General features: G+C 38.8%; 2 protein-coding genes across 3 annotated transcripts in view; one reads left to right on the top strand and one right to left on the bottom strand.

Moving 5' to 3' along the window:
- Positions 1 to 2,785, top strand: part of LOC132129434 (FERM domain-containing protein 4B-like) — a 53,965-nt gene extending 51,180 nt beyond the window's left edge. For both annotated transcript variants that reach the window (XM_059541035.1, XM_059541034.1), the window contains exons 23-24: positions 2,235 to 2,364; positions 2,495 to 2,785. In XM_059541035.1, the coding sequence (XP_059397018.1) occupies positions 2,235 to 2,322 (88 nt within the window). In that variant the 3' untranslated portion in view covers positions 2,323 to 2,364; positions 2,495 to 2,785. The remainder of the gene's footprint in view (positions 1 to 2,234; positions 2,365 to 2,494) is intronic.
- A 3,154-nt stretch (positions 2,786 to 5,939) lies between these two features.
- Positions 5,940 to 25,587, bottom strand: LOC132129702 (RNA-binding protein 10-like). The gene is made up of 23 exons (XM_059541375.1): positions 25,453 to 25,587; positions 24,853 to 24,926; positions 23,945 to 24,473; positions 23,638 to 23,826; positions 22,227 to 22,296; positions 18,563 to 18,636; positions 16,146 to 16,232; positions 15,302 to 15,362; positions 15,045 to 15,203; positions 13,937 to 14,097; positions 13,732 to 13,829; positions 13,468 to 13,555; positions 10,824 to 10,998; positions 10,658 to 10,743; positions 10,437 to 10,524; positions 10,152 to 10,243; positions 9,731 to 9,907; positions 9,414 to 9,587; positions 9,270 to 9,332; positions 8,426 to 8,602; positions 7,560 to 7,619; positions 7,313 to 7,401; positions 5,940 to 7,169 (listed from the first exon to the last, which is right to left on the bottom strand). Exons 2-23 carry the CDS (start codon positions 24,867 to 24,869, stop codon positions 7,094 to 7,096), a joined length of 2,790 nt encoding a protein of 929 aa, XP_059397358.1. The 5' UTR covers positions 24,870 to 24,926; positions 25,453 to 25,587; the 3' UTR covers positions 5,940 to 7,093.
- Between the last annotated feature and the right edge of the window lie 1,021 nt (positions 25,588 to 26,608).

The following is a 26,608-nucleotide window of genomic DNA, read 5'->3' as shown; positions in this document are numbered from 1 at the left end:
CATTAATGCCAACAAAGTTTTCTATGTAGTCTATGCAAAAGATGTTATGTTCAATAGTGTCGAATGCAATGCTAAGATCTAATAGCACTAATAGAGAGATACAACCACGATCAGATGATAAGATCGTAGGTACTCAAATCAGAGAAGGTCATTTGTAACTCTAAGGACTCTCAGTACTATGATATGGTCTAAATCTTGACTGGAAATCCTCACAGATAAAGATTTTTCTCTAAGAAGGAATATAATTGTGAGCATACTACATTTTCTAGTATCTAGGACAGAAAAGGGAGATTCGAGATTGGTCTGTAATTAACTAGTTCTTTGGGGTCAAGTTGTGGTTTTTTGATAAGAGGCTTAATAACAGCCAGGGTTTTTGGGACATATCCTAATGACAATGGCGAATTAATAATAGTCAGAAGAGGATCTATGACTTCTGGAAGCACCTATTTTAGGAGCTTAGATGGAATAAGGTCTAACATACATGTTGTTGGTTTAGATGATTTAACAAGTTTATACAATTCTTCCTCTCCTATAGTAGAGAATGAGTGGAACTGTTCCTCAGGGGATCTATAGTGCACTGTCTGATGCGATACTGTAGCTGACGGCTGAATGGTTACAATTTTATCTCTAATAGTATCGACCTTTTATAGAGGTAAAGTAGTTAATAATATAAAGTCATTACTGCTGTGATGTTGGGAAATGTCAACACTTGATGATGCTTTATTTTTCGTTAATTAGGCACTGTGTTGAATAAATACTTGGGGTTATGTTTGTTTTCTTCTAAAAGAGACTTAAAGTAATCAGATCTAGCAGTTTTTAAAGCTTTTCTGTAGGATAGGTTACTTTCCAGCCAAGCAATACGAAATACCTCTAGTTTTGATTTCCTCCAGCTGCGCTCCATTTTCCGGGCTGCTCTCTTCAGTGTGTGAATGTGCTCATTATACCACGGTTTCCGGATTGTTTTCCTTAATCTTCCTTAAGAGTAAAGGAGCAACTGTATTTAAAATGCTAGAAAAGAGAGAGTCCATAGTTTCTTTTACATCATCAAGTTGTTCTGAGATTTTGGATATGCTAAGGAATTCGGATACATCAGGAAGATTACTTACAAAGCAGTCTTTTGTGGTAGAAGTGATGGTTTTAAAGTAAAGTAAAAAAAAAAAACCAGTAGAATTTACAGTTTTAGCTATATGAACTTTGCACAAAACTAAATAATGATCTGAGATATCATCGCTTGGCTGCATAATTTCAACACCATCAACATCAATTCCATGTGACAGTATTAAATCTAGAGTATAATTTCGACAATGAGTAGGCCCTGAGACATGTTGTCTAACCCCAATATAGTTCAGTATGTCTGTAAATGCTGATCACAATGCAATTTTTTTCATTATCAACATGGATATTAAAATCACCAACAATTAACACTATGTGCAGCCAGCACTAACATCAATGGGGATTTATCATTAACATATGCATTCTTTATTGTGGTGTAACAGTGATCCAGTATATTACTGTCTCTTTTGGGACATCTGATGTGCTGTCTGTTTTTGGCAGGAGAGATTTGCTTTATTAAAGTCCCCAAGACTTTGGGTGTTGTTGTTCTGTGTCTGTGATCTGATCAGCGAGTTTCTGTAAAGCTGAGCTCACGTGTGCTTGTGGAGAATGTAAACACTCACGAGAATGAGCCACGGCAAATAGAACGGCTTGCAATTAATGAAGAACACTTCTAGGTCGGGACAGCTCATCTTCTTTAACACTGTTACATCTGTACACCACCTTTTGTTGATGTAAAAGCATGTCCCACCTTCGCATGATTTTCCTGTTGATTCTGCTTTGCCATCCACTCTGAACAGCTGGAAACTTGTCAGATTTAACGTGCTGTCCGGTACAGCATCCTTCAGCCAGGTTTCCATGAAACACAGGGCAACAGAGTGTGAGAAATCCTTATTTGTCTGGGATTGCCAGAGGGATGCTAAGCAAGCACACCGGCTCTCTTCCCCCTTCTGCACATCCTGAAGTGCTTGGTCAGCTTGCCCAATTTGGGCAGGGTCTCCCTGCTCCACTAATAGCAGGGTTTACTCTGTGTATACATATCCTTACGAATAAAATTTTAGTTGTATTATTTGTGTCCCCTTCAAAAATCACTCTTAAGAAAGTTTGTTTATTGCCCACCTCAACTTCATCAGCTGTTGATGTGTATTAATGTTTGCATTTTCTCCTGTACCTTATGGCAGGTTCCCGTCAGAAAGTGCCACCTCTCACACATCAGAGCCGGTAGAGGTGTTTGGAGCCATGGCCAGCTGTTCTGACACAGACCATTAAAGAGTAATGAGGACCGGTCAGCCATCAAACTGTCATCTTTCACTAATATGATTCAATTTTTTACATGTTAGAGACTGACACTGACAGTAATGATTTAAAGCACTTGTTATGCCCACATGAATGAAATGTCTTTTTGGAAAAGCTCATTATGCGTGTCAGTTGAAGTATCAACGTCACAGAGCACACGTTGATACTTCAGCAACACGACTGCTGTATTTACGACTTCTGGAGGACCAAAAGATATACCGGCACAACAGAAAGTAGAAAGGATACAGAAGCACCTTACGGACAGATGTGGACAACATGGACCTAATTCTATCTCGTGCCTAGAGTGACAGGAGAACCGCTGTGGCCATGCTAGTGGACGTCTAGCCTAACAAATGACTTGTAAATTGCCCTGGACTGTGAGAGCATCGGTGTTCACGCTCAGTTCTGTGGTGTGAATAATAAACCTACCAAACGAGATGTGCACACTTATAGTGAATGTCATTTCATACAGGAGTTTCTGAGAGAGTGAAGAAACTAGCCATGTCACATGACCTTTTTTACGTTGTCTCATGCAGAAGAGTGATAGGATTGAACTTCAATAATATTAAAATCTCAAAACATGGCAAGAACAAAATAATGTAAATATTATTATGACTGAGTGGCTGTTTTTTAAATGCCATTTTATTTTGTAATTTATTGAGCTGTCTGTGCTTGTAGATTCTGATTCTGATTGGGTACCATTACATGACAAGTGAGTGGCTTGCTTGCTTATTACTGTAGATATTTTGTTCTGCACAAATTCTGATAGAACAGCACTTGAATGGAGTGAAGCTTGGCAAGACCCTGGAAAATACAGACGTTAGTTGTTCTGCTCTAAGAAAGAAAAAAAAAAACATCAACCCAACAGTTTGAGCCTAAAAACATACGTTAAGGATGTTGTCAGTGTTCTTAAAGGAATGTTCGGGTTCAGCACAGGTTGCGCTGTAGGACGGCATCTGAAGTATGCTGTTGATTAGTAGATCATTTACTCAATCCTCTGTTTGTGTCAGAGCTCTGCGTGTCCAAACACACACATGTACACAACTGAACTTACAATGGAACGCAAGACATATAAAGCTTGTATGTTTGTTAAAGCACTTATTTTATCTTCTTCCTTAAAAAAAAAAAGAGTCTTATTTGAGCTGTAAAGTTGTAATGAAATAAAATAGGAATAATAGATGAAAACTTTAAACAAGTGTTTAAACTAGCTCAAGTATAAGCACTAACATTGGACATAAATAAAACTGAACTAAAACAGAAATAAATATAAATTAAACCTAAATTAATGATAATAATTATAATACTTATAAAATTGAAATGCACATACAATTACTTAACTAAAACATTAAAATAAAAGCTATACTTCAAAATGTAATAATATAACTTTTCACGGATCATTTTTCAAGTAATTTTGGTTACGTTACAGTAAGGTTCCATTAATTAACTACATTATTAAACATGAACTATCAAAATACCTCTAATGCATTAACTAATCTTAGTGCAAATTTCAGTGTTTCCTATGTAATTAAAACCAAAGGTTGCATCTGATAATATTATACAGTGGATGTGAGCTAGCATGAACAATACATAACTGAACATGTTTAAACAGATAGTTTCGGTTAAGGAGCATTGTTAGGCATAGCACGAAGTGCCTGACAACACCCCTATAAATATTTTTGTGTATTTTTATGTTTATCCCAGTGCAGCATCTTGTTCCGTATACATCCATTGTAAGTGCTTTACTGAATTCTTTTTTTTATAGCTGTCACAGAACAAACTCGACCTGTTTCGAGTCTGAACCATTCCTTTAAGCCTCACGAACCGAATGCCCATGTGCCATGTAGGAACATCCTGCTTTGAATGTCAATCTGATGTATTTCCTGTAATGTCTGTATTTGTGGCTTAGAAGCATGTGATGTAAAAGCACACCTTTTAGAAAGTTGTTTAGTGTTTTTTATTTTTTTAAGTGTACGGTTTGAATGTGAACATTGACCCAGCACACCTTTCAATTGAAACCATGAACTGTTCATTCCTTGAATCAGTAATCACTCATTCATTTTAGAGCGGGATGTGAATTAAACATGGTCTTACATCACAGTGTCTCATATTAGATCATCTCAGTCTGTGCTGTTTTAGTCACAGAGGCAACACTTAACATCGAGTCAATCGATTCATAAAGAAAAGAGCTGGCAGGCAGTGTTTGGACACGTCTGTGCAGTATTTGTGTTGCACATATAACGCTCCCTTCAGGACAGGGAGGAAAACTGAATAAGCATGCATTTCCTATCTGCCTTTGCTTATATTGGCCATTATCTAAGATACTTTCCCAAGGACGCTTAATTCAACAACTTTTTTCTTATTCATTCTGCTTTGACAGCCAACAAGACTTCACTTGCTAATAGTTAATAGTGCCATGCCAACTTTGTTTGTATGTAGCAGGTTCCTTTGCTGCATGGCTGGTAATATAATGATCTCAACAGTCCTTGTGCTGCAGCAGTCTTGTCCTAACAAGAGTCTTTCCCATGTTAGCTCTTGAACACTCAGCCTGTGTTGTGGTACAGAGCCCAGCTTGTGCAGTGAATGCGTGACTTCCCATGCAGCGCAGCTATTTCATTGAGTAATAAAACTAATCAACAACCTCACCACAAAAATCTAAGACATGCAGCCTGAGACACACTGGGATACCAAGAAAGAGAAATGTGTTTTTAATGAAGTCTCCTATGAATGTTAAAGCTGTATTTTCAGCATCATTACTATTAGCATCATTATTCTAATAAACTGAATTGATGCACAATTAGGTTTTTGCTGCGTAATATTTTGTGGAAACATTGTTTCAGGATTCTCTGATGAAAAGAAAGCATTTGTAACATTAGAAAGTTTTTTAATGTCAGACTTGTTCAATTCGATGCATAATAATGAATAAAAGTATTCATTTCTATTCATCACACATACCCCACACCTTTGCATATTATCATGATTTCTGAAGATGATGTGACACTGAAAGACTGGAGTAATGATGCTGAAAATACAGCTGCGCATCACAGTAATAAATTTCATTTTACCAATATATATTAAAATAGAAAACAGTTATTTTAAATTGTAATAATATTTCACAATATTAGTGTTTTTCAGTCTTGGTGAGCATAATAGATTTCATTAAAAACATACATTTTTTTATTTAAATATATTTATTTATTATTTTTTTATATGCATGTGGGCCTGGAAAACCTTAATTATTAGAAATGTATTGTGACTTGTACATAATATGACAGAACGACCAAACTGATGTCAAAACAGGAAGCTGTTTTGTGCAAATGCATTCTTTCGACACATATGGATGGTTGAGGGACACATTCACTCATTGCAAAAGTCCCAGAACATTACAGGGTCACTAGATCACGAACATCTGCATGGGTCAATCTGACAAAGACATATTTCACAGCAAAAAAAATAATTATACTACACACAAAATGCTTAATTGGAGTGAAAATAGTCACAATACAATACGAAAACTCTTAAGCATCCTAAAAATAAGCTCAATCTTTTTGTATAATTAAATACAATTTAGTAAAGCAGTAAATTAAATCCGATTTTCTTACAATTTTTATTTGGAGTAAATAAGACCCAGACATGTTCTCGACAGGTTTCGTGAGATTCTCTTACTGTATTGAGACACATATGTACATTTCTCAGACTTCAGAATTTAATTCTCAATATTCATATGGTTTACTTGTTTTTCATTAGCAATCTTTTTTTATTATTATTTAAACAAATTTATCAACAATGGGTTTTCAGTTTTTTTTGATGACATTTAAACTAAATTAGAATTTGAAAGTCGTTAACATGATTTCATATGTGTGCATAAACAACAACAAACAAAAAAACAACAACAATGGCACTTGGTGCTCATAAGGACATACATTCACTAATTCACTCGGTCCACCTTAAATTCACATGAAAAAAACAACAACTGTATACCAGCTTATTTAATTATATACAGCTTATATAGTCTAATATGATACACACTGCAATTCAGGTTAATAAAATTTTGTATAGGTAAACAATAATCATCTGCTGTGCCTTTTCGTCAAGATAAATCACAAAAGTCTAATCTACTGTGCAAGTCAACCCAGACAGCTGCTGTCTGTCATTCTGCATAGACTGTCATGTCATACAAGACATGCAAATGCATAGCACACTTACTAGCAAAGCTTCTCCTTAGGGCCCATGATGGCTGTTATTCAAATCATACTTAAAGGGACACAAAGATGTATTTAAAGTTGAAACGTACAAGAAATAGTTTCTTGGAAGATCCAAGTTTTCCATCCTGACATCATTTTCACAGCTTCCCAGAAATGAAAAATGTTTCACATAAACTCAAGCCATCTACAAATGTTTACAACTGCTTTCTGGGAAGCCGACAATGGGATAAAGTATAAGAATGAAACACAGTTGGATCGTATTTACAGTGTCTGTGCGATCTATAGTAGCTTTTTTTTATATCTATATTTCTCAGGGTCCTGAGGCCTTTTCTTTAAATCAACCTGAATCCCAAAAAGTAAGTACACACATTTGTGTGTGTGTGTGTGTATAAATCTGCACATTTCCACATTGTTCTATTCTTGGTGAAACATCCTGAAGATGGTGTCTTAGTTGCGCTGTGCACTTGCTCTGCACCATATGATTAAAAACTGCTCACGAGGCATTTCGTTTAGCACTGAAGGAAGTCCAAAGACATACAGCATTATTCCACTGGCAGGTTCTGTATGAAAAAGCCTTTTTCCATTCTTCCAAGAAGCATCTGAGATCCCACGCCACTGCTGACCACGAGCAAGAGCACAAAAGACATTATACTCAAACAACATGGCATTACCATGGTACACCCCCAGATAACATGGTATTACTGTGTCTGTGAAAGCATTGCATTGAACTGACAGTATATATGATGTAGGACTTGACTTACACAGGACTGAATCTCCTCTTTTTTACATCTGGTGCTTGTGGGACGGCCCCCTTTTCTCTCCTTTCTGCAGCGCGGTCTCTGTATTTAAGCTAAAATGAAGAGCGCCACCCAGAGGTCAATACTTTAAACGTGACAAAACAAGGAATCATAGAGAAAAATAAGAGGAAACAGTTCTTTGTAAAAAGGTAGTTAGACACTCTTGAATGTATCAGAGGAACTTTGAGAAGAAGGTGAAGGCAGTATTGACCTCTGTTTCTGATCTCTCTTGTGTCTGGCTCGGTCTGCCTCTCCTCTGCTCCAGATTTTGCTGCACATGGATGAACAAAGATCAAAAACATCAAACTAATGCATTATTCTGTTCATTAATTTGTTCAGGTGCCTTGAGCTCGATGAATCACTGGACTGTATGCAAAACTAATAATAGTCTCGTTAATGCCAGAGATTAATTTAAATTTTTTTAATTTTAAATTAATTTTTATATTTGCATATGTTTTAGCAATATTGTTACAGTATGTGCTTTTGTAATTTTTATAACTTTTTTTTTTTTTTTTTTAGAAAATATTGATATTTATATTGCAGTAAGTTAGTTTTTAGTTTTGTAATCAAGTGTAAAAAGTATTTTTTACACTTAATTTCTTCATCTAATGATGTCGTCTAATTTTTTTTATTATATTTCATCTTTAACTTATTTACAAGGTTTTTAATAGATTTTGTTTCAGTTAATAGTAATAACACTGATTACTAGTAATATATTTTTTTATTCAAAAATTAAGACTCGGACATTATTCACAGCAGCGCCATCTTTGATTTTTAATGGGAATGAAAGCAACGCTGTGAGAAAAAGACATACATCTCTTTAGTGGGTTATTTAATATGTTTTAGGATTGTTCTGCTGATGAAACACTGCAAAAATACATTTTCCAGAAAATGAATAGACAAAGAACTCTAGACAACATGAGCTGTGGAAAATTATAAGTGATCTAGGGACTGTATACAACTTTTCACCATTGAAAACTGTCCCTCACAGCCAGTCATGGCACTGCTCTGAATGAGCTCTATAAGAGCGATCAGGTCTGGCAGATCTCAAGGCTTCATGTGCCGTGCAGGACTCACCCGGTGTAGCTCAGAGAGCTGCTGATGTCTGATCAGAGCCTCTTTACTGGGGAACTGTCTCCTGCACAGCAGACAGGCCAGTTTGGACCAGTCTGTCAGTCTCTCCTCTCTCTCTCCGGCCTCCTCCTCGCTGTCTGTCTCTCCACTGTATCCTGCCACCAGACCCTGAGGAGGACTCTGCCGAGAGACCAGACCCGTATACAGGAAAATAGATTTTGAAAACACTGCAGTGCCAATAATAGACCTGGTTTAACAGGGTACAACACGAAAGATGCAAGTGGTGAGTGCCATGGTAAATGCACAAAATAAAACAAGACAGAAAAACATGAAACAAGTCAAAACATTAAATACAAGTAAAAAGGGACAAAAGTAAAAAGAAAAAGAAAAAACATAATGTAACATAAGATTAAGCAATATCTGAAAATCCAAAATAAATGAAATTCAAACACCATAAAATAAAGTAACAATAAAAACAAAACAAAAAGCAAAATCACGCTTTTCTTTCTTCTGGATGTTTTCTCTTTCCATCAGAATCTGAAGTCGCACTGTTCAAATCCCTTGCTTTGAATATGTTTAAAGCCAATCAAAAAATAAAAACCATAATGTACTGTAGCATATCAAACAACAAAAATATGAAACAAAATAAAACAAAAACCAAACACTATGACAGAAAAACAAAGCCAATAAAACAAAAACTAAATAAAACAAACACGATGACATACTAAAAACAAAGCCTACAAAACAAAAACAAAAAACAAACAAATACTATTACAATAATAAAAAGAAAGCAAATAAAACAAAAACAAAAGTGAGGAAAGGAAAATACAAGTAAAAGTAAACACACTTGTCTTTCTTCTGGATGTTTGATCTGCTCCATCAGAATCAGAGGTCTCTCCAGCAAGGCACCCTGTAGAAAAAACACATACGACCAATGAAAAACATGGCATTTTAAGAGTAAAGCTTTCGTCGGACGAATAAAAAACCCAACCTTCATCTCCAGGACAGCGTAGCCTGCATCAGCGCTGGCAGATTCCCGTCTGTCATCGGGTCTCCCCTGCACCATCAGTCGAGAGTTTGTGCTCAGCGAGGAAGAGGAGGACCCTCGCCCATTATCCTTCTGCCGGTTCAGACTTTTGGCCCACCGCTCCATGTCTTTAGCAATCTGAGGAAACGTACAGGCACAGCAGGAAGAGATACTAAATTTAACTGACACCCCTTCAAAACCTCACCCTCCGGGACACATTATTACACCTGAACGTGCAAAATAATTCCCAAGCAGCGAGCCTCTCTGATTTCTGGGAGTACCTGCTGTGCGGTCTTATTCTTGGGCCTGTCTTTCTTGTCCTTGCTGCTGTTGGGAGCAGCTGTAGGGTCAGAGGTCACTCCTGTGATGTCGTCAGACGACTCGGACGAGGCAGGAACATACGTGTGTCTTTCCCCATCCCAGTACATGTACTGCTGTGTATGAGGGTTAAAGTAGTACTAGAAGAACATCACAAAAACAAACAGTGACATTATCAGTATCAGCTTGTAGAAGAAGCTGTAATTAGCTGCTCATTAAGTCAATGTCCGGCAGGCTTTAGCTCCAACCCCAATTAAACACACCATAACCAGCTATTCAAGGTCTTTTTTTTTTAATGAACAGAATAAAACCTAATCTTAAATTGTGGCTTCACGTGCCACACAGTGGCCTTCCAGTGCCAGATCTGAGTTAACTCTTCAGTACCTGTGAATTTGGGTCGTAGTAGAGGCCTGTAAGAGAGTCATAGTAATAGCCAGAGCTCTCATCGTACTGGTACGTGGAGACGTCAGGATCCGCTGCAGGAAAGAGGGAATACAACTGCACCTCACTCAAATGAAACTGAACATGCACAGGAAATCATTAATTCAGCTAAAATAACTATACAATCAGTGAAAAGAAAAAGTGTGTGAACCCACTGGAATTGGTTTTCTGCATTAATTGGTCATGAGATGTCAAGTGATTTTCATGCTTTGAGCATGCTGTGCTTACGGTACTGCTGGCGCTCCAGAGCGGTTCCAGGTGTAGCAGGAGGGTTCAGGGCAGCAGGCTGAGGTCTCCCAATGATCTCCACCGGGACCTTTGAACAGACACACACATACACAGTGTAAAGAGAGACAATTAGTGCTTCAGAAAAGCAAAAGACATATTCACTGAGCTTTAATAGCAACACAGTAAATCACCTTGAATGAGCAGTAAAAACAGAACTCTACCTGACTGGCCTGTCTGGAGGCTGTCGAGGCGACAAGTTGAGTCTGGGATGCTGCGAGCGCCAATATAGAGGTAGCACCTGCTTCTCCTGTGATCAAATACACACTCACACTTACACAAATTCAAGACTCGTGGCTGACAGCAGATGGAAGTGAGCTGTGATTATACCTGTGGAGACTCTTCCTCCGTCAGGAGCGCCTAATGTTGTGTGGCTGGTCAGTACTGCAGACACTGGCCCTTTAAAGGCGTGTGCCTCTGCACTGATGACCTGCACGGGCTCCTGCCCAAACACAGCTGCTGCTGGCCCCTGCGGGTGCACACTGATATCACCGCTCTGGGCCGTCTGGAACAAGAACCACATATTTGAAAGCATGTGTTGAAGCAGGAATTCACATCTCAGCATTGAGTCAATACAGGTCCTTCTCAAAAAATTAGCATATTGTGATAAAGTTCATTATTTTCCATAATGTAATGATAAACATAAAACTTTCGTATATTTTAGATTCATTGCACACCAACTGAAATATTTAAGGTCTTTTATTGTTTTAATACTGATGATTTTGGCATACAGCTCATGAAAACCCAAAATGCCTGTCTCAAAAAATTAGCATATCATGAAAAGGTTCTCTAAACGAGCTATTAACCTAATCATCTGAATCAACTAATTAACTCTAAACACCTGCAAAAGATTCCTGAGGCTTTTAAAAACTCCCAGCCTGGTTCATTATTCAAAACCGCAATCATGGGTAAGACTGCCGACCTGACTGCTGTCCAGAAGGCCATCATTGACACCCTCAAGCAAGAGGGTAAGACACAGAAAGAAATTTCTGAATGAACAGGCTGTTCCCAGAGTGCTGTATCAAGGCACCTCAGTGGGAAGTCTGTGGGAAGGAAAAAGTGTGGCAAAAAACGCTGCACAACGAGAAGAGGTGACCGGACCCTGAGGAAGATTGTGGAGAAGGACCAATTCCAGACCTTGGGGGACCTGCGGAAGCAGTGGACTGAGTCTGGAGTAGAAACATCCAGAGCCACCGTGCACAGGCGTGTGCAGGAAATGGGCTACAGGTGCCGCATTCCCCAGGTCAAGCCACTTTTGAACCAGAAACAGCGGCAGAAGCGCCTGACCTGGGCTACAGAGAAGCAGCACTGGACTGTTGGACAAATTTTGCATGTCATTCGGAAATCAAGGTGCCAGAGTCTGGAGGAAGACTGGGGAGAAGGAAATGCCAAAATACCTGAAGTCCAGTGTCAAGTACCCACAGTCAGTGATGGTCTGGGGTGCCATGTCAGCTGCTGGTGTTGGTTCACTGTGTTTTATCAAGGGCAGGTTCAATGCAGCTAGCTATCAGGAGATTTTGGAGCACTTCATGCTTCCATCTGCTGAAAAGCTTTATGGAGATGAAGATTTTGTTTTTCAGCACGACCTGGCACCTGCTCACAGTGCCAAAACCACTTGTAAATGGTTTACTGACCATGGTATTACTGTGCTCAATTGGCCTGCCAACTCTCCTGATCTGAACCCCATAGAGAATCTGTGGGATATTGTGAAGAGAAAGTTGAGAGACGCAAGACCCAACACTCTGGATGAGCTTAAGGCCGCTATCGAAGCATCCTGGGCCTCCATAACACCTCAGCAGTGCCACAGGCTGATTGCCTCCATGCCACGCCGCATTGAAGCAGTCATTTCTGCAAAAGGATTCCCGACCAAGTATTGAGTGCATAACTGAACATAATTATTTGAAGGTTGACTTTTTTTGTATTAAAAACACTTTTCTTTTATTGGTCGGATGAAATATGCTAATTTTTTGAGACAGGCATTTTGGGTTTTCATGAGCTGTATGCCAAAATCATCAGTATTAAAACAATAAAAGACCTGAAATATTTCAGTTGGTGTGCAATGAATCTAAAATATATGAAAGTTTAATTTTTATCATTACATTATGGAAAATAATGAACTTTATTACAATATGCTAATTTTTTTAGAAGGACCTGTGTGTTATGCAAAAGTCTGAAGTTGAGGTTCATTTTCTATAAAAATTTTAAATCAACCTAAAAACAGACTTAATTTAATCAATCTTTTATAAATCAATATATGTAACGTTTCCTTAGGAAAACCCTTCAAAGTAGTGACTCACCGAAACTTCTGCAACCAAAAATATTTGTCCAAAACTGATTTCATGGTTTTGTCTGATCTGTTTTGGAGATCCAAAGCCATCGACTAGAATGGTGGCGTTTAATTAGTGCTTCTCTGATGGTGCATTATGAGGCTGTCAGAGTCTATTTCATGCACACAACTTGGATAAACTAGAACAGCTAAACATGGTCTGAGCTGACAAGACTGATTTCACGAAGTTTCATTTTGATGAACTGAGATCTTATAGTCCATGCTGATTTCAGCTGATGAAATAAGCAATAATAAGCTTTGTGCTTTGTCAATTCTGCCAATTTTCAAATGTAATTCAAACAGTAAACAATAAGTTTTAATTACAGCCACCTTTAAATGTTTATATTTCAACAATGAATTTAAATTAAAATTAAATAAAAAATTGAATTTATGCATTTAGCAGTCACTTTTATCCAAAGCGACTTACAGTGCATTCAAGGCTATCAATTTTTACCTATCATGTGTTTCCGGGGAATTGAACCCACAACCTTGTGCACAACCAACGCTTGATTCCAATTCACTCTGCTTTGCTACACAGCTTCATTTACACCTTGTGTGCATGTTCATTCAACATTTTACAGTTAATTATTTCCTACATATGAGTGTTTATGTAGTTAATCAAGCCTAGTTTGCCTGTATTGTGTGTACCTGAGTGACGGCCCACTGAGCTGCAGCTATAGCTGTACTCGCTACTGTCGCCACACTCACCCGATTCCCCTCTGTCAGAAAAACATCACTGAGAGACAGAGAGACTCATTAAACTCAATGTAAAGCATTATTATTACAGTAATAGCGTGTTCTGTAAACATTCTCTAACACGAGTGGCTTAACTGCATTCTCCTTTCCCTATTACATAACTATGAGATCAGCGTAACGCTGCAGGATCAGCATCAGAACAGCATGAACTCGTACCGTTTGGAGCCCTTGGCAAACTCCACAGAGATGAGCTTCCCATCGATAGAGAGAGGAGGCTGCAGGGAGTGCAGGATCTGGAGCAGCTGTGAAGCCTCCTAAAACACACACAATGTAATACCTGTTCTGTGTACATGTTTTGTAGCCGCGATACAGCCCTAACAGAAGAAGCAGATGCCATTTACAAGTACTGTCGTTGTCTTACCACAATAGTAGTGAGCTGCAGGAAAGCAAACCCTCGGTTGAGCTGCGTCTGTTTGTCTTTGATGAGCCGTACATTTGAAGGTGAGAGAGTAGCAAATGGGGCCAGAGCTGACAAAATGGCCTCCAGCGTCGTATGGGGTCCCAGGTTCCTCAGTATCAGAGCTGAAGAGACAATAGAGGTGAGTGAAGTGTCTTACTCCAGAATGAAAGTCCATCACAGATGTAGCTGACTTTTTACCCCCAGTAGAACAGCAAAAGAAGACTTTTACTGGAAACTGTGGTCCTTGGTAATTCATTAAATGAAAGTCAATGGCTACCATCACTTTGAGAGTGAAAAAAGCATGTCAGTTAACACTAAATTAATGCCTGGCTTACTTAATTAAGGTTTTGCATTGCAGGTAAAAATGCTGTAAATATTATTCAATTTCTTGCACAGACCGACCATTTCATAAGACCTCAATATATCGCCAGGAGACACAGGCACTAATTTTGCATTGCCTGAAACATGTTTCTGACTACTAAAGTGATGGTAGCCATTGACTATTGTGAAAAAAATGTAAATAAAATCTTCTTTAATGTTCTATTGAAGAAGAAGAAGAAAAAAAGACAAAGTAAAGGAAATTAAGAGCAAAGTTAGGGTGACCATATGAGCCATTTTCCCAGGACGCGTCCTTGCCAGGATTTTTTTTATTGCCTCAAATATCCAGATTTTAGCTGTTTGTGCTGTGCAGATCGATCATTGTATGGCATTCATAAGAGCTATAGAGAGCAAGAGCAGACGGCTCCTTATGCATTTAAATCACTCTCTTGGTACTTTGGTGTCGTACGATGATCGGTGCACAGCGACGCTTCAAGTTGAATGAACGAACAAACACCTAACATGTACGTGTATTTGCATTACTTTGATCGTTCTCTGTAGATCTCACCTTCTCACACGCCACGATTGGTTGATTATGTACCATACCTGCATGTAATTGGTCAAACTACTTTGGATGTTTTAGGCAATAAAGAAATCCTGGCAAGAACGCGTCCTGGGAAAATGGCTCATATGGTCACCTTAAGCAAAATTTCATTTTTGGGTGAACTATGTCTTTAAATGTGTGACGTACTGTCATTGGCCATCTCCGCAGCCTGAGACGAGGAACTTAAGCTGATTAATGGAGCTGCTGTCTGGTATATGGCAGGAAGGGGCAGTAAACCCTGAGCCGAGTCCTTTAACTGCCCCAGAGGTAAACTCACTGGCACCAAAGGCAGTTTCAACTCAGCCTCTGACAAGAAAGAGCCATATGCACAAGGATTTACATTCATATTCATGTTTTTACCATGCGGTTACAAATAACTGAAACAAACCCCTTTGAATTCACACCTGATTTAGGAACTGCACATTTGAAACACTTTTCTCTTCGTTTGAAATTCTGCACTCCACACTGTGAATCAAAACAGATGTTTGGGAAAACACAAGGGAGAACATCTTGTTTACTGAAAAGCAAAGTTCACACAAAATAAAAATTCTGTCACCGTTTGGTCACCTTTATGTCATTCCTACGTCTTTTTTCTTTAACTTGAATCAATAAAGATTTATGAAGATATTTTCTTGTCCCCTCCATTGAAACTCAATTCCATCAAACTTTGATGCTTCAAAAAGTTTACAAAGCCATTGTAAAAGTAATCGATTTGAATGGAGCAGTTAAATCCAAGTCTTTTGAAGAGACACAATCACTTTGGTTTTCACAATAAACGCTGATGAATACATCAAAAACTGCACCATTACCTGAATGTTATTTTCACTTGGTCTATTATTATGACATAATCAGTATAACTGTAATATTTAATTTTGTAAATACAATAAACAGCTGAGCTCTGTATGTATTGATTAATGTTAATATGTGAATAAAAGCCCAAATCAAATTTGTTCAATCATTAAATGCAATCTAAAAGTCTCTCTCCAAAAGATTTGGGATTAAACTGTTCAATTCATATTGATTGCTTTTATAATATCTTTATGAACTTTTGGCAAGTTAAGGGACAAAAGTCTCAGGTTTCAATAAAAATATCTAAATTAGTATTTCGAAGACGAACAAAAGTCTTATGGGTTTATAACAACATGGCGTAAATGATGACAGACTTTTCATTTTCAAATGAACGAACCTTTTAAAGACATACTAATTCAACAACTAAATAAACTGAAATAAAGACTGCATGAAAGTGACCTTATTGCAGAGCCAGTCTTCATTGGCACGGGGCTTTGGGTCACTGTAGTGCATAGATACTCGCTGTCCCAATATAGAGAGCACTCTCTGAAAGTGAGACACAGAGGAAAAGAGGGGACAAAAGAATAAAACCGGGTAAATGTCATTTTCAGGGTGGAATTGGCACACTTGAGACCTCATCTCACACAAGAGGGGAGAAGACTGGATAAAAGAGAGAGAGGAAGACAGATATCACCATCAGCTTGAGAGGACTCAGAAAGACGCGCCGGCCTGCGTGTGAGAGAGTGTGTGCGGACACCCTCTCCGGCCAGAAGCCTTCACCTCCCCCATTCAGGGGAACACAAACAGGTCACGCTCACTCCTGCCCACCCTCAAACACACATTAAGCCACAAATACAAAAAAAACATCCAGACAGACGTTTCACAAAAGCAAATTCATACAGCGATGACAGGAGATGTAGAATAAAGACCTGAGTGTATTGCTGAACCTGAGCCAAAAATAAATCCTTCAGGATCTGGATGGTTAAAAATAAACGCGAACATCCCTCATTCCAGCTATACGTCAAACAGGCATTAAACGGATAATTCACCCAAAAATGGAAAACTGCGGTTAATGTACTCACACCCTCAGGCCATCTAAGATGTAGGTGACTTTTTTCTGAAGTAGAACACACAAGAAGATTTTAGCTGAAATCACTAAAAAGAACGAGTTCAGAAGGATGATTTGTTCATGAACCAGACATCACTCTGGACCGTTTGCCTGAGGCTCTGGAGGACAGATAATGTTGTAAATAACTAATTACTTCACTTCATAAAACCTTAATATATCATCAGGAGCCATGCTGGTGTTAATTTAGCATTGCCTGATATGCGTCTTTGACTATTAAAGTGAATGCAACCTTTGACTTTTATAGAGAAAAAAAAAACTGAAAGGAAAGAATTTATCTACATCTTGGATGGCCGGCAGGGTTTAGTAAATTAACAGCAAATTGTCATTTTGGGTGAACTATCCCTTTAAGAAAACATCCTTAATGTAACTGAATACTTCAAAAACCAATAGCTATCCAATTGCCTTATTTGGAGCACTTCAGAGGCCTGATATATAAAGACAAATAACATGACCCTGTACTTATGTACAGAAAACAATTACGCCTAGATACCGTTTCAGGTCCAATTATTTGCTATAGCACCCCATTATACTCGAAAACAAGTACAGAAATAACATTTTCTCAGCATTGTGAAAATCTGTATCTGGGTTTGTCGTTTCAAATCCCATTCAGACTACAGACCACCCACAGTCCATTCACAAACCGTCTTCATCATGCTACACGCAAAAATGGCAAGCACTGACTGAAATAGCCAATACCAAATCTGACTGGCTGACTGCTAGACCAGAAATAGCAGAAATCAGGGTGCACAGCATGAAAGAAAGATAGGTATTGGTCTGCTAGTTCACTTAAAGGGACGGTTAATCCAGAAATTTTAATTCTGATATCATTTACCCTCTCTAAAGTTCTTCCAAACCTGTGGGAGTTTCTTTAAGGGGGAACCATCCCTTTAAGGAAGAATGCATCTTTGGATTAGGCCTAAATCTGCAAGGCCGTTAGAGGCAAGATATCCATGTTCAATTCACATTGTTGTTGTTTTTTTTATGTGAAATAATTAGCACTTATTAATTCTGTAAGAACTTCTTGTTGAAATCCACATTCTTCTTCAGATTTTTCCCGAGTTTTCTGTACAATTGTATGAAGAAACAAAGACATCATTATTTAGATCAGATTTTCTTCCACATGACCTATTATTGTGGCATCATCCGCACAATTTACATGACTGTCAAACAAGCTCTCCTTGTCTGGTCAAAATAAGCTGCAGTTTGGACTAGAATTGGTTCTGATGCTCTCTAGCACTTCAGCAAAGGAGGACCTGAAGCATCACAGTATCACATTATTACTAACTTCTTCCTAGCTTTCATGTAAACTGACATTCAGTATACAGGTCAGCTGATCTACGGACTTACTGGTAATAACTGTATCCTTTAATAAGAAGATGCATTAGAGGAACAGCAAATTCTCATGCTGTTTTGGAACATGTTTCAAAGCCATGTGGATTCAACAAGAGAAAAACGAAATATAGGGCAGATCTCACACTAGGATCTTACGGCTGAGAGCAGCGGACTGAAAAAGGGAGATAATAGCACGCACAAACTGAGCTTTCAGGTTAACGCTGCTGAGTTTATACTGAACTTGGACAGAAAATACCCAACTAGTGGCAGTGTCAAATACAGATAACAGACAGACCTCATTCTTAAGAGATGGCGAAATCTGTGAAATCATAAGGAATCCAGGCGTAAAGGGGTATATTATATCCATACACGTGTGGACTTGTAGTGTGTATGTGTGTGTGCAGTGTGAAGTGACCTGGTTGGTCTCCATCCAGCGGCTGGCCTCCTGCAAGTGATTAAACTCGACGAAGGCGAATCCTCTGCTCTGACCTGGAGACACAGCCATCGCCGGGCCACAATGACAGAACAACAACAACGCAGTGAGGGGTTAGTGTTTTCATATCGAGAGAGAGAGGGAGAAAGAAAGAGACAGATAGATGGTAGAAAGAGCCATAGCTGTATTCTATCACAGCTAGAACTGATATTAACACCAGTTAATTTACCATTATCTGCAAAAGACATTATTAGACAATGTGGGTACACACAAAACTATTAGATGTCTGAAAATAAAAATTATTTTTATACATTTTAGAATGCGAAGCTGAATTTTCAGCATCATTACTCCAGTCAATCATTGCTGAAACTTAATATTATCATCAATGTTGTGCTGATAAATATTTGGGTGGAAATCATGATACTTTTTTCAGGATTCTTTGATGAATAGAATGTTTGAAAGTACAGCATTTACTTTTATCTTAAAAATTTTACTGTCACTTGTGAGCAATTTAAATCATATATATACCGAGAGAGAGAGAGAGAGAGAGAGAGAGAGAGAGAGGGAGAGCGACAGAGAGAGACAGAGAGAGAGAGAGAGAGCGAGACAAAGAGAGAGCGCGACAGAGAGAGAGAGAGCGCAAGACAGAGACAGAGAGAAAGCGAGAGCGGCAGAGAGAGCGAAAGAGAGAGAGGGAGAGAGAGCGAGAGAGAGCGAGAGAGAGAGCGAGAGCGACAGAAAGAGCAACAGAGAGAGCGACAGAGAGACAGAGAGAGAGAGAGAGCGAGACAGAGAGAGCGACAGAGAGAGCGAGAGAGAGACAGAGAGAGAGCGAGAGCGACAGAAAGAACAACAGAGAGAGCGACAGAGAGAGAGAGAGAGAGCGAGAGCGACAGAAAGAGCAACAGAGAGAGCGACAGAGAGACAGAGAGAGCGAGAGAGAGAGAGAGAGAGAGAGCAAGACAGAGAGAGCGAGAGAGAGAGAGACTTAAGTAATTGCGTACAAAACTTACATTACACTGACACTTATGCAACTTTATGGATCTTTGTTTGTAACATTTTGACACTGTCTGATTCACCAATGTGCATAAAAGTCTAACTTATAATACCTCTGATCTAATTTTGATTATAGGTTTAAACTCGTCTGAAATCACAACAGTCGGTACAGTACAGGTGGATACCTGTGGGCCTGAAATGCCAAAGGACTGGGTTTAAACAAAGGTCTCTGGCCAAACTGCTCACATTGGATTAAAAATAAAGCTCATAAAAAGAGGCATTCCAAGCAGCCTTACTGCAAACACAGCATACAGTCAAATGTTTCAATGCTATAATAACTAAAGAACAACATTACATTCGAACCATAACTATTTTAATTCAAATTAAATTGACTAATCTTTAAAACGGTGGTCAATAGCTATTTCACATGCCTGAAAAGTCTATAGTTTTCCTTGAACTTTAATCTCCTACCATAATACTTTATGTTACTGACACATAAGTGGGGTGGAAAAAATAAAGGAAACACCTGATTAATACATCAGTATCAAGGACCTATACCCTGTTTGCCTTCAGACAGCTTCTGTCCTTGGAATGCTGTCATACAAGTCCTCAACCGTTTGGGAACCATTCACCATTCTTGCTCTTCTTTGAGGTGTAAGGAAGGGGAAGAGCAACTCGTACACAACATTTTTACAATGACATTTACATCAGGTAATGAGCAACATCATGGAAGCGGTCTAAGAAGTCATTCTTGCAAAAGTATTAGACCACAGCATGTGACAACAGTGTTTCCTCTCAGGGGTCACTGGTCCTCTGTTATGTAACTATTAGAGTAGTTGATTTAACATGTTCATTTGGTGTAATTATATATATATATATATATATATATATATATATATATATATATATTATAAATTATTAATGCAGCACGCCCCGCCCAGCCCTACAAATGACTAAATGATGTAGCCTATGAGAATGCAGTTATATGCCCATAAGATTAAAAAAAAAATGCCCCATATGGTTTTTGTCTTATATTTACAGTATATCATATGATTATACTGTGGTATGCAAAAGTTTGGGAATCTCTTGCAGAATCTGTGAAAATGTTAATTATTTTAACAAAATGAGATGTATGTCACGCTATTTCTTATTTAGTACTGTCCTGAGTAAGATATTTTACATAAAAGATGTTTACTTTTAGTCCACAAGAAAAATAAGTGAAATTATTAATAACTCTTAATACTTCAGTCCTACAGTTTTTAATACTGTGCCTGCCTGGACAATCCATGACTGAAGGAAACCCGATGCATAAAGAGCCGGGGGTGAAAACCTTTAAATTTGAAGATCAAGATAAATTGTACTTAATTTGTCTTCTGGGAAACATGCAAGTATCTTCTGTTGCTTCATGAAGGGCAGTACTAAATGAATGTAGCCTTAAAGGTTTAGGTGTAACAAATTCTATAGCTAATATTTCTAAAGCTACATGTTGATGTCTTTTCAGATCTTTTCTCATTTAACACAACAATGACTTCAAATGATCTTTTGGAGGGTAATTTCCCATGATTATGAGCCTATATAAGCAGCAGTCATTGTGCCATCCCATCGACGACCCTTTTGGCATCCCTCCACCTCCCCATCACCGCCTCTATTTCTGTTATTCTATCTCTATGTAGCACCGCAGTGGCCGGGGTTGAATTTGAAGCTCAAGCCAAGCCTGGACAGCAAACCAAGTTTGTTTACCATTAACCACTAGGACTGGATGGGCAGGCGATAATGATTCCCGAGATTTAGCTATTCCTTTATGGATTAGGATCAATATTTAAGAGTTTCCTAAAACACGGATTAAAATGCATTATTTGGCTTCTTCAAATGTAAATCCATTAAAACACAGACCAAAGACGACTCCTCAAAGCATCTGTACTCTTTAAGACTAATAAACCTACACTGACTCACCTATGTAGCGGTGTAATTAAATGACCTGAAAAACTTTTTAAATGGTGTTTACATTATTTTGTCCACCCTTTTAGCTGAGGACACACAATTCCAAAACCTTTTCATACCCATGAAAAAAAAAGCCAAAAATTGCTCATGTAATGGTCAGCCACACTTATCATCTCAACACAGCTATTGCAAAATACTTACACAATGTAAGGTGCAAGATCTTCCCCAGAGTTCAGGACAAGAGCAATCAAAGTGAGATGAGGGATAAGGCTGGCAGGACATGTGAACTTGGGAGTACTTATGTTTGTGCTTGTGTGCCAGTGTACATGTTTCTGTTATTCCCATGCTTGTGGATGTATTGTGAGTGTGTATGTTGTCTGGTTAAGAACAGTCTGACAAGGGGTATGGTAAGAAAATATTAACACACAACAGAGAACAGGAAATAATCAGTGATGGCTTAAACGAAAAGATGTGCAGGGAGTTAAAGAAACATACGCCTGAAGATTTCAAAGCACCAGTACTGAACAGCATCTTTACCCAACTCAACCACACCAGTAGGAAAGTGAGAACGAAAAGATGCTGCATTGAAATAACACACTGAACTAGGCAGACGCAAGAGTGAGCTAAGGCTTGTTATGAAAGGCAGAGGAAGAGAGATTTGGAGGTGAGTCTGGGGTACAGAGAAGCCCCCCTGGTAGAGCATGCTTACCTGAAGACTTGTTCCTCATGAGGCGAACCTCTCTGGGCTGGATCCCCTGCTCCTGCAGTCGAGCACGAATCTAAAGATCAAACACCAATGCTTAACTAGACCAAAACATCAGAGCAGGACCTCAAGTAAAGTGGGTATGCTACTGGATGAAATTTGCTGAAACCTTACTCACACTCAGTCTAACCAGTATGTAAATGACTTTGTTTCTTCATATGAACAGATTTGGAGAAATGTATTATTCCATCACTTGCTCATCAATGGATCCTCTGCAGTGAATGGGTGCCGTCAGAATGACGATAAAAACAGAACAACTGATAAAAAGACCACTCCAGTCGATCGATTTATTTGAAAAAGTGAATACCTATAGGTTTATAAAACACTCATCATTAAGGACTTAAATACGATTCCATAATCTGTAACAGCACTTCCTCTAGTGTAAAAGTCCATCCCATTGTTTCCTTTCACATCAAAATCCACTGACATATTTGTTCAGAAATGTTTTGGACCATTTTCACTTATTTCTCTCCTGATTCAGACGAGGTGACTCTTTCATCAAAGCAAAATAATGACACATATTTTATTTATGGTTTTAAGTTAAAACATTAATTTATTGGACTGGAGTGGTGTGGAGTGGACTACATGTGAATTATTGTGATGATCAGCTGTTTGGACTCTCATTCTGATGAAAGTGAAAGTGACGTGACATTCAGCCAAGTATGGTGACCCATACTCAGAATTTGTGCTCTGCATTTAACCCATCCAAAGTGCACACACACAGAGCAGTGAACACACACACACACACACTGTGAGCACACACCCGGAGCAGTGGGCAGCCATTTATGCTGCGGCGCCTGGGGAGCAGTTGGGGGTTCGATGCCTTGCTCAAGGGCACCTAAGTTGTGGTATTGAAGGTGGAGAGAGAACTGTACATGCACTCCCCCCACCCACAATTCCTGCCGGCCCGGGACTCGAACTCACAACCTTTCGATTGGGAGTCCGACTCTCTAACCATTAGGCCACGACTTCCCCAAATGGCACCCATTCACTGCAGTGAGCAAGTGAGGTAATGATATATTTCTCCAAATCTGATGAAGAAACAAACTAATCTACATCTTGGATGGAATGAGGGTGAGGGCAAATTGTAATTTTTTAGCTGAACTATTCCTTTAATTTCTGCATGCTATGTATAACATGAACAAAAAAAAAGTCAACCTATCCCATAGTTTATAAAAACTATGTGCTATGCACAATGCAAGTCTATAGTGCAAACAAACAACAACTGCAATACAGATTTCTATTGCAATGTAAGTGCAGATCTATTTTTGTTTTGTTTTTGATTGTATCAATACTCCACAAATGTTAACTGAAAAGGTTACTGTATTCATATCAAGAAATAAAAGCGAAGACAAACCTCATTAACAGTTGCAGTTGGTGGGAGCATTCTCAGCATGACAATGTTGCTGGGTTTCTGGGCCTGCTCTGTATCCGACCTGTAGTCCTGGTCACGGGGTTCTGGCTCCTCCTGGCCCATGTCCAGGGCATGATGAAAACTTCCATCTCTTAATTTGTCCCTAGCTGGTTGGGCTTGGTCAGGAAAGCCCTAAATCAGGAAGACAGTTCCCCTAGATATAGATTACTCTTTTCAAGTTCTTAATAACAAAGAGAAATGTTTAGATATGTTAAAATGTTTAATCAGTAAACAATATAAATCTACTCACTTGTTTGTGTGCAGAATGCCTGATATGTTTGTCCTCCTCAGCTCTCCATTCTGCACTGTATTCGCCCTGAGAGTTGTACCGCCCTCCAACTCTGCTCCAGGTGTTATCCTCATTTTTTTCTCCTTCATCTGGGGTTTGCTCATCCAGGTACACCTTCTGTCCTGATCTAAATGTCTGCATACCCCTTCTGTGTGCATCAATCTCTGGTTCAAACTCATAATCATTATCATCTTGCTGGAATCTTGAGTGGAGATTATCATTTGGGGGACTTTGGAGGAGACTCTTTCCAAGTTGGTTGTTTTCAGACCCATGGTTCCTCTTTTGTCTGAATCCGGGTCGGTTATTTGAGAAATTACCTGAGGCAAAGTCTCTCATGCCTGCAAAACTACTATCAGACTCATTACGTCTAGAATTTGTTAAGACGCTTTTCGGTCGATTTCCTTGCCCATAGCCACGATAGTCCATGTCCCTGTAGTCGTGATCATCGGACTCTTTCCCGTAGCGACCCATGCGGTCACCACGACCGCCCCTATGACAGCGTAAAAGAGAAAGGTTTAGGCAATCTGTAGCTTAAAGGAATAGTTAACCTTAACTTATGGACAGCATGGGACACTTCTCATTTCCTATTTGTAAATCCTTCTATTACACAGCAGGACTATTTAAATAAACTTCAGAAAGCTGATGTTGAAAAGGTAAAAAAAAATGCAGTACCTTAAATATATACTGCATTTACATTACATATATACTGCATTAAAAGAGTTAATGTCTGTTATTTGCCATTTACAAATTTAAATTTAACCACATGCAGTTAAGTAATAATGTCAGAACATCTATGCATCCAGTGGTTGAATGCAAATTCATATTAAAAAGAGAAGAAAACACTGCAGGCTGATGGACTCTTGACCTACCTCCTCTCATAATCCATGCTTCAGTACAAGTCCACAGAAAGGGCCACTTTTTTCTCTACCTGCTTCATTTACAACTGGTGACAAAATATGTATTGATCAACAATCATTATAATAACAATAAAAATGCATAAAAACAAAGAGATGTCGACTTCTAATGCTTTTTTTTAAACACTAGTGAGCTGTATACAATGCGTTGGATTGGTCCGAGCCAAAAACTCGTTTGCATATTTCTTTTACGCCATTTAGAAAAAAAGAAAAGAAAAAAAAGGTGTAAAACCCGCTGTCAGATATGATATTAAATAGTTGCAACTCTGCAGATGCTAAACTGAGCCTGACACTAATCTATAGAAAAATATATTTGAAAGCATAAATAACAACCGTCACTGAAAGTTCTACCTCTGTTTGTCCCAATAAATAGTATTTGGGACTCATGGGTTGAGTAAAGTAGCATGCATGACAGCTTAGGGATCAGTCAAGAGGGCACGAGCCACGACACTGTGCGCGCGAGCATCCGCAGAATAGCGTGGCTAGGGTCGCGATCAGCTAAACTTCTTAAAATCGTTTTTAATCGCGTAATAACAACACCATGCAGTCGCTTACCTCTATAGAGCAGCCGCGTCACATAAGCACCGAAACTGATACAGTGTATATGTGTGACGCCCCACAGCAGCTCAGTGTAAGATGGCCTCAGTGCGGGAGGCGGGGACTGCGCTCGCACGCTGATTGGCTGCAAATACACTGGCATGCACACGCATAGAAATGTGTATAAGGTTAAATAACCCTCACTAGCAGGGCCCGGATTAACAATCCAGAGGCCTCTGGGCACAATGTCTGGTAAAGTAGTAAACTACAAGATGTCAGTTCGTTAAATTGCCAACAATAAAATATAAAAATCAAGATTGCCTACATACAGGGGTTGGACAAAATAACGTGAACACCAGTTTCAGAGATATTTAAGGGCAGAATCTGCTTATCCCATCATGCATCATGTTCTGCAATTAAATCTTGAGATTTTTTTTTCCAAGACTGCAACGAGAGGTTCAATAGGGCAGAATCTGCTTATCCCATCATGCATCATGTTCTGCAATTAAATCTTGAGATTTTTTTTTCCAAGACTGCAACGAGAGGTTCAATTCAATTCAAGTGTATTTGTATAACGCTTTTTACAATATTTAGTAGTAGCTTATCAGTGGTGACTGTCAGTTTATGTGCATATGACATGAATTTTCAGAAAAAGTAATACAAGACGTAGTCAACCAGACGATGAACATTATTAAAAGCAATTATTATGTGATTGCATAGTAAGTAGCAAATATTTGTTAGTTCTGGTGTTGTTTCAGGGTTAGCATCATCTGGGGTCATCTGAGGGGTTGGCATCATTTCTTCTCAGGTCTTCTGGATCCAGACTGGAGAAAAAAATAGAGACATCATTAGCATAGCTGCTGTTCCAACAAAGTAAAATTAATTAGTTTAACCCAAGCGATGGATTGTAGCGTGGTATAAGGCTAGTTAGGTAAACCATTTAGGGCCTAATAATAATTTGTAAATAATACGGAACTTAATAGGTAGCCAGAGCCGCTGCATTTTGGACTACCTATAGCTTGTTTATTGAAGATGCTGGATAAACCATCTTGAAGTGCATTACAATAGTCCAGTCTAGAGGTCATGAATTCATGAACTAGCTTTTCTGCATCAGAAACAATATTTCGTAGCTTGGCAATGTTTCTAAGATGGAAGAATGCAGTTTTTGTAACAT

This window comes from Carassius carassius, chromosome 46 (assembly GCF_963082965.1).
Source record: "Carassius carassius chromosome 46, fCarCar2.1, whole genome shotgun sequence".
NCBI lineage: Eukaryota > Metazoa > Chordata > Actinopteri > Cypriniformes > Cyprinidae > Carassius > Carassius carassius.
Note: the sequence above shows the minus strand (reverse complement) of the source record. Positions and strands in the feature narration are given on the sequence as shown.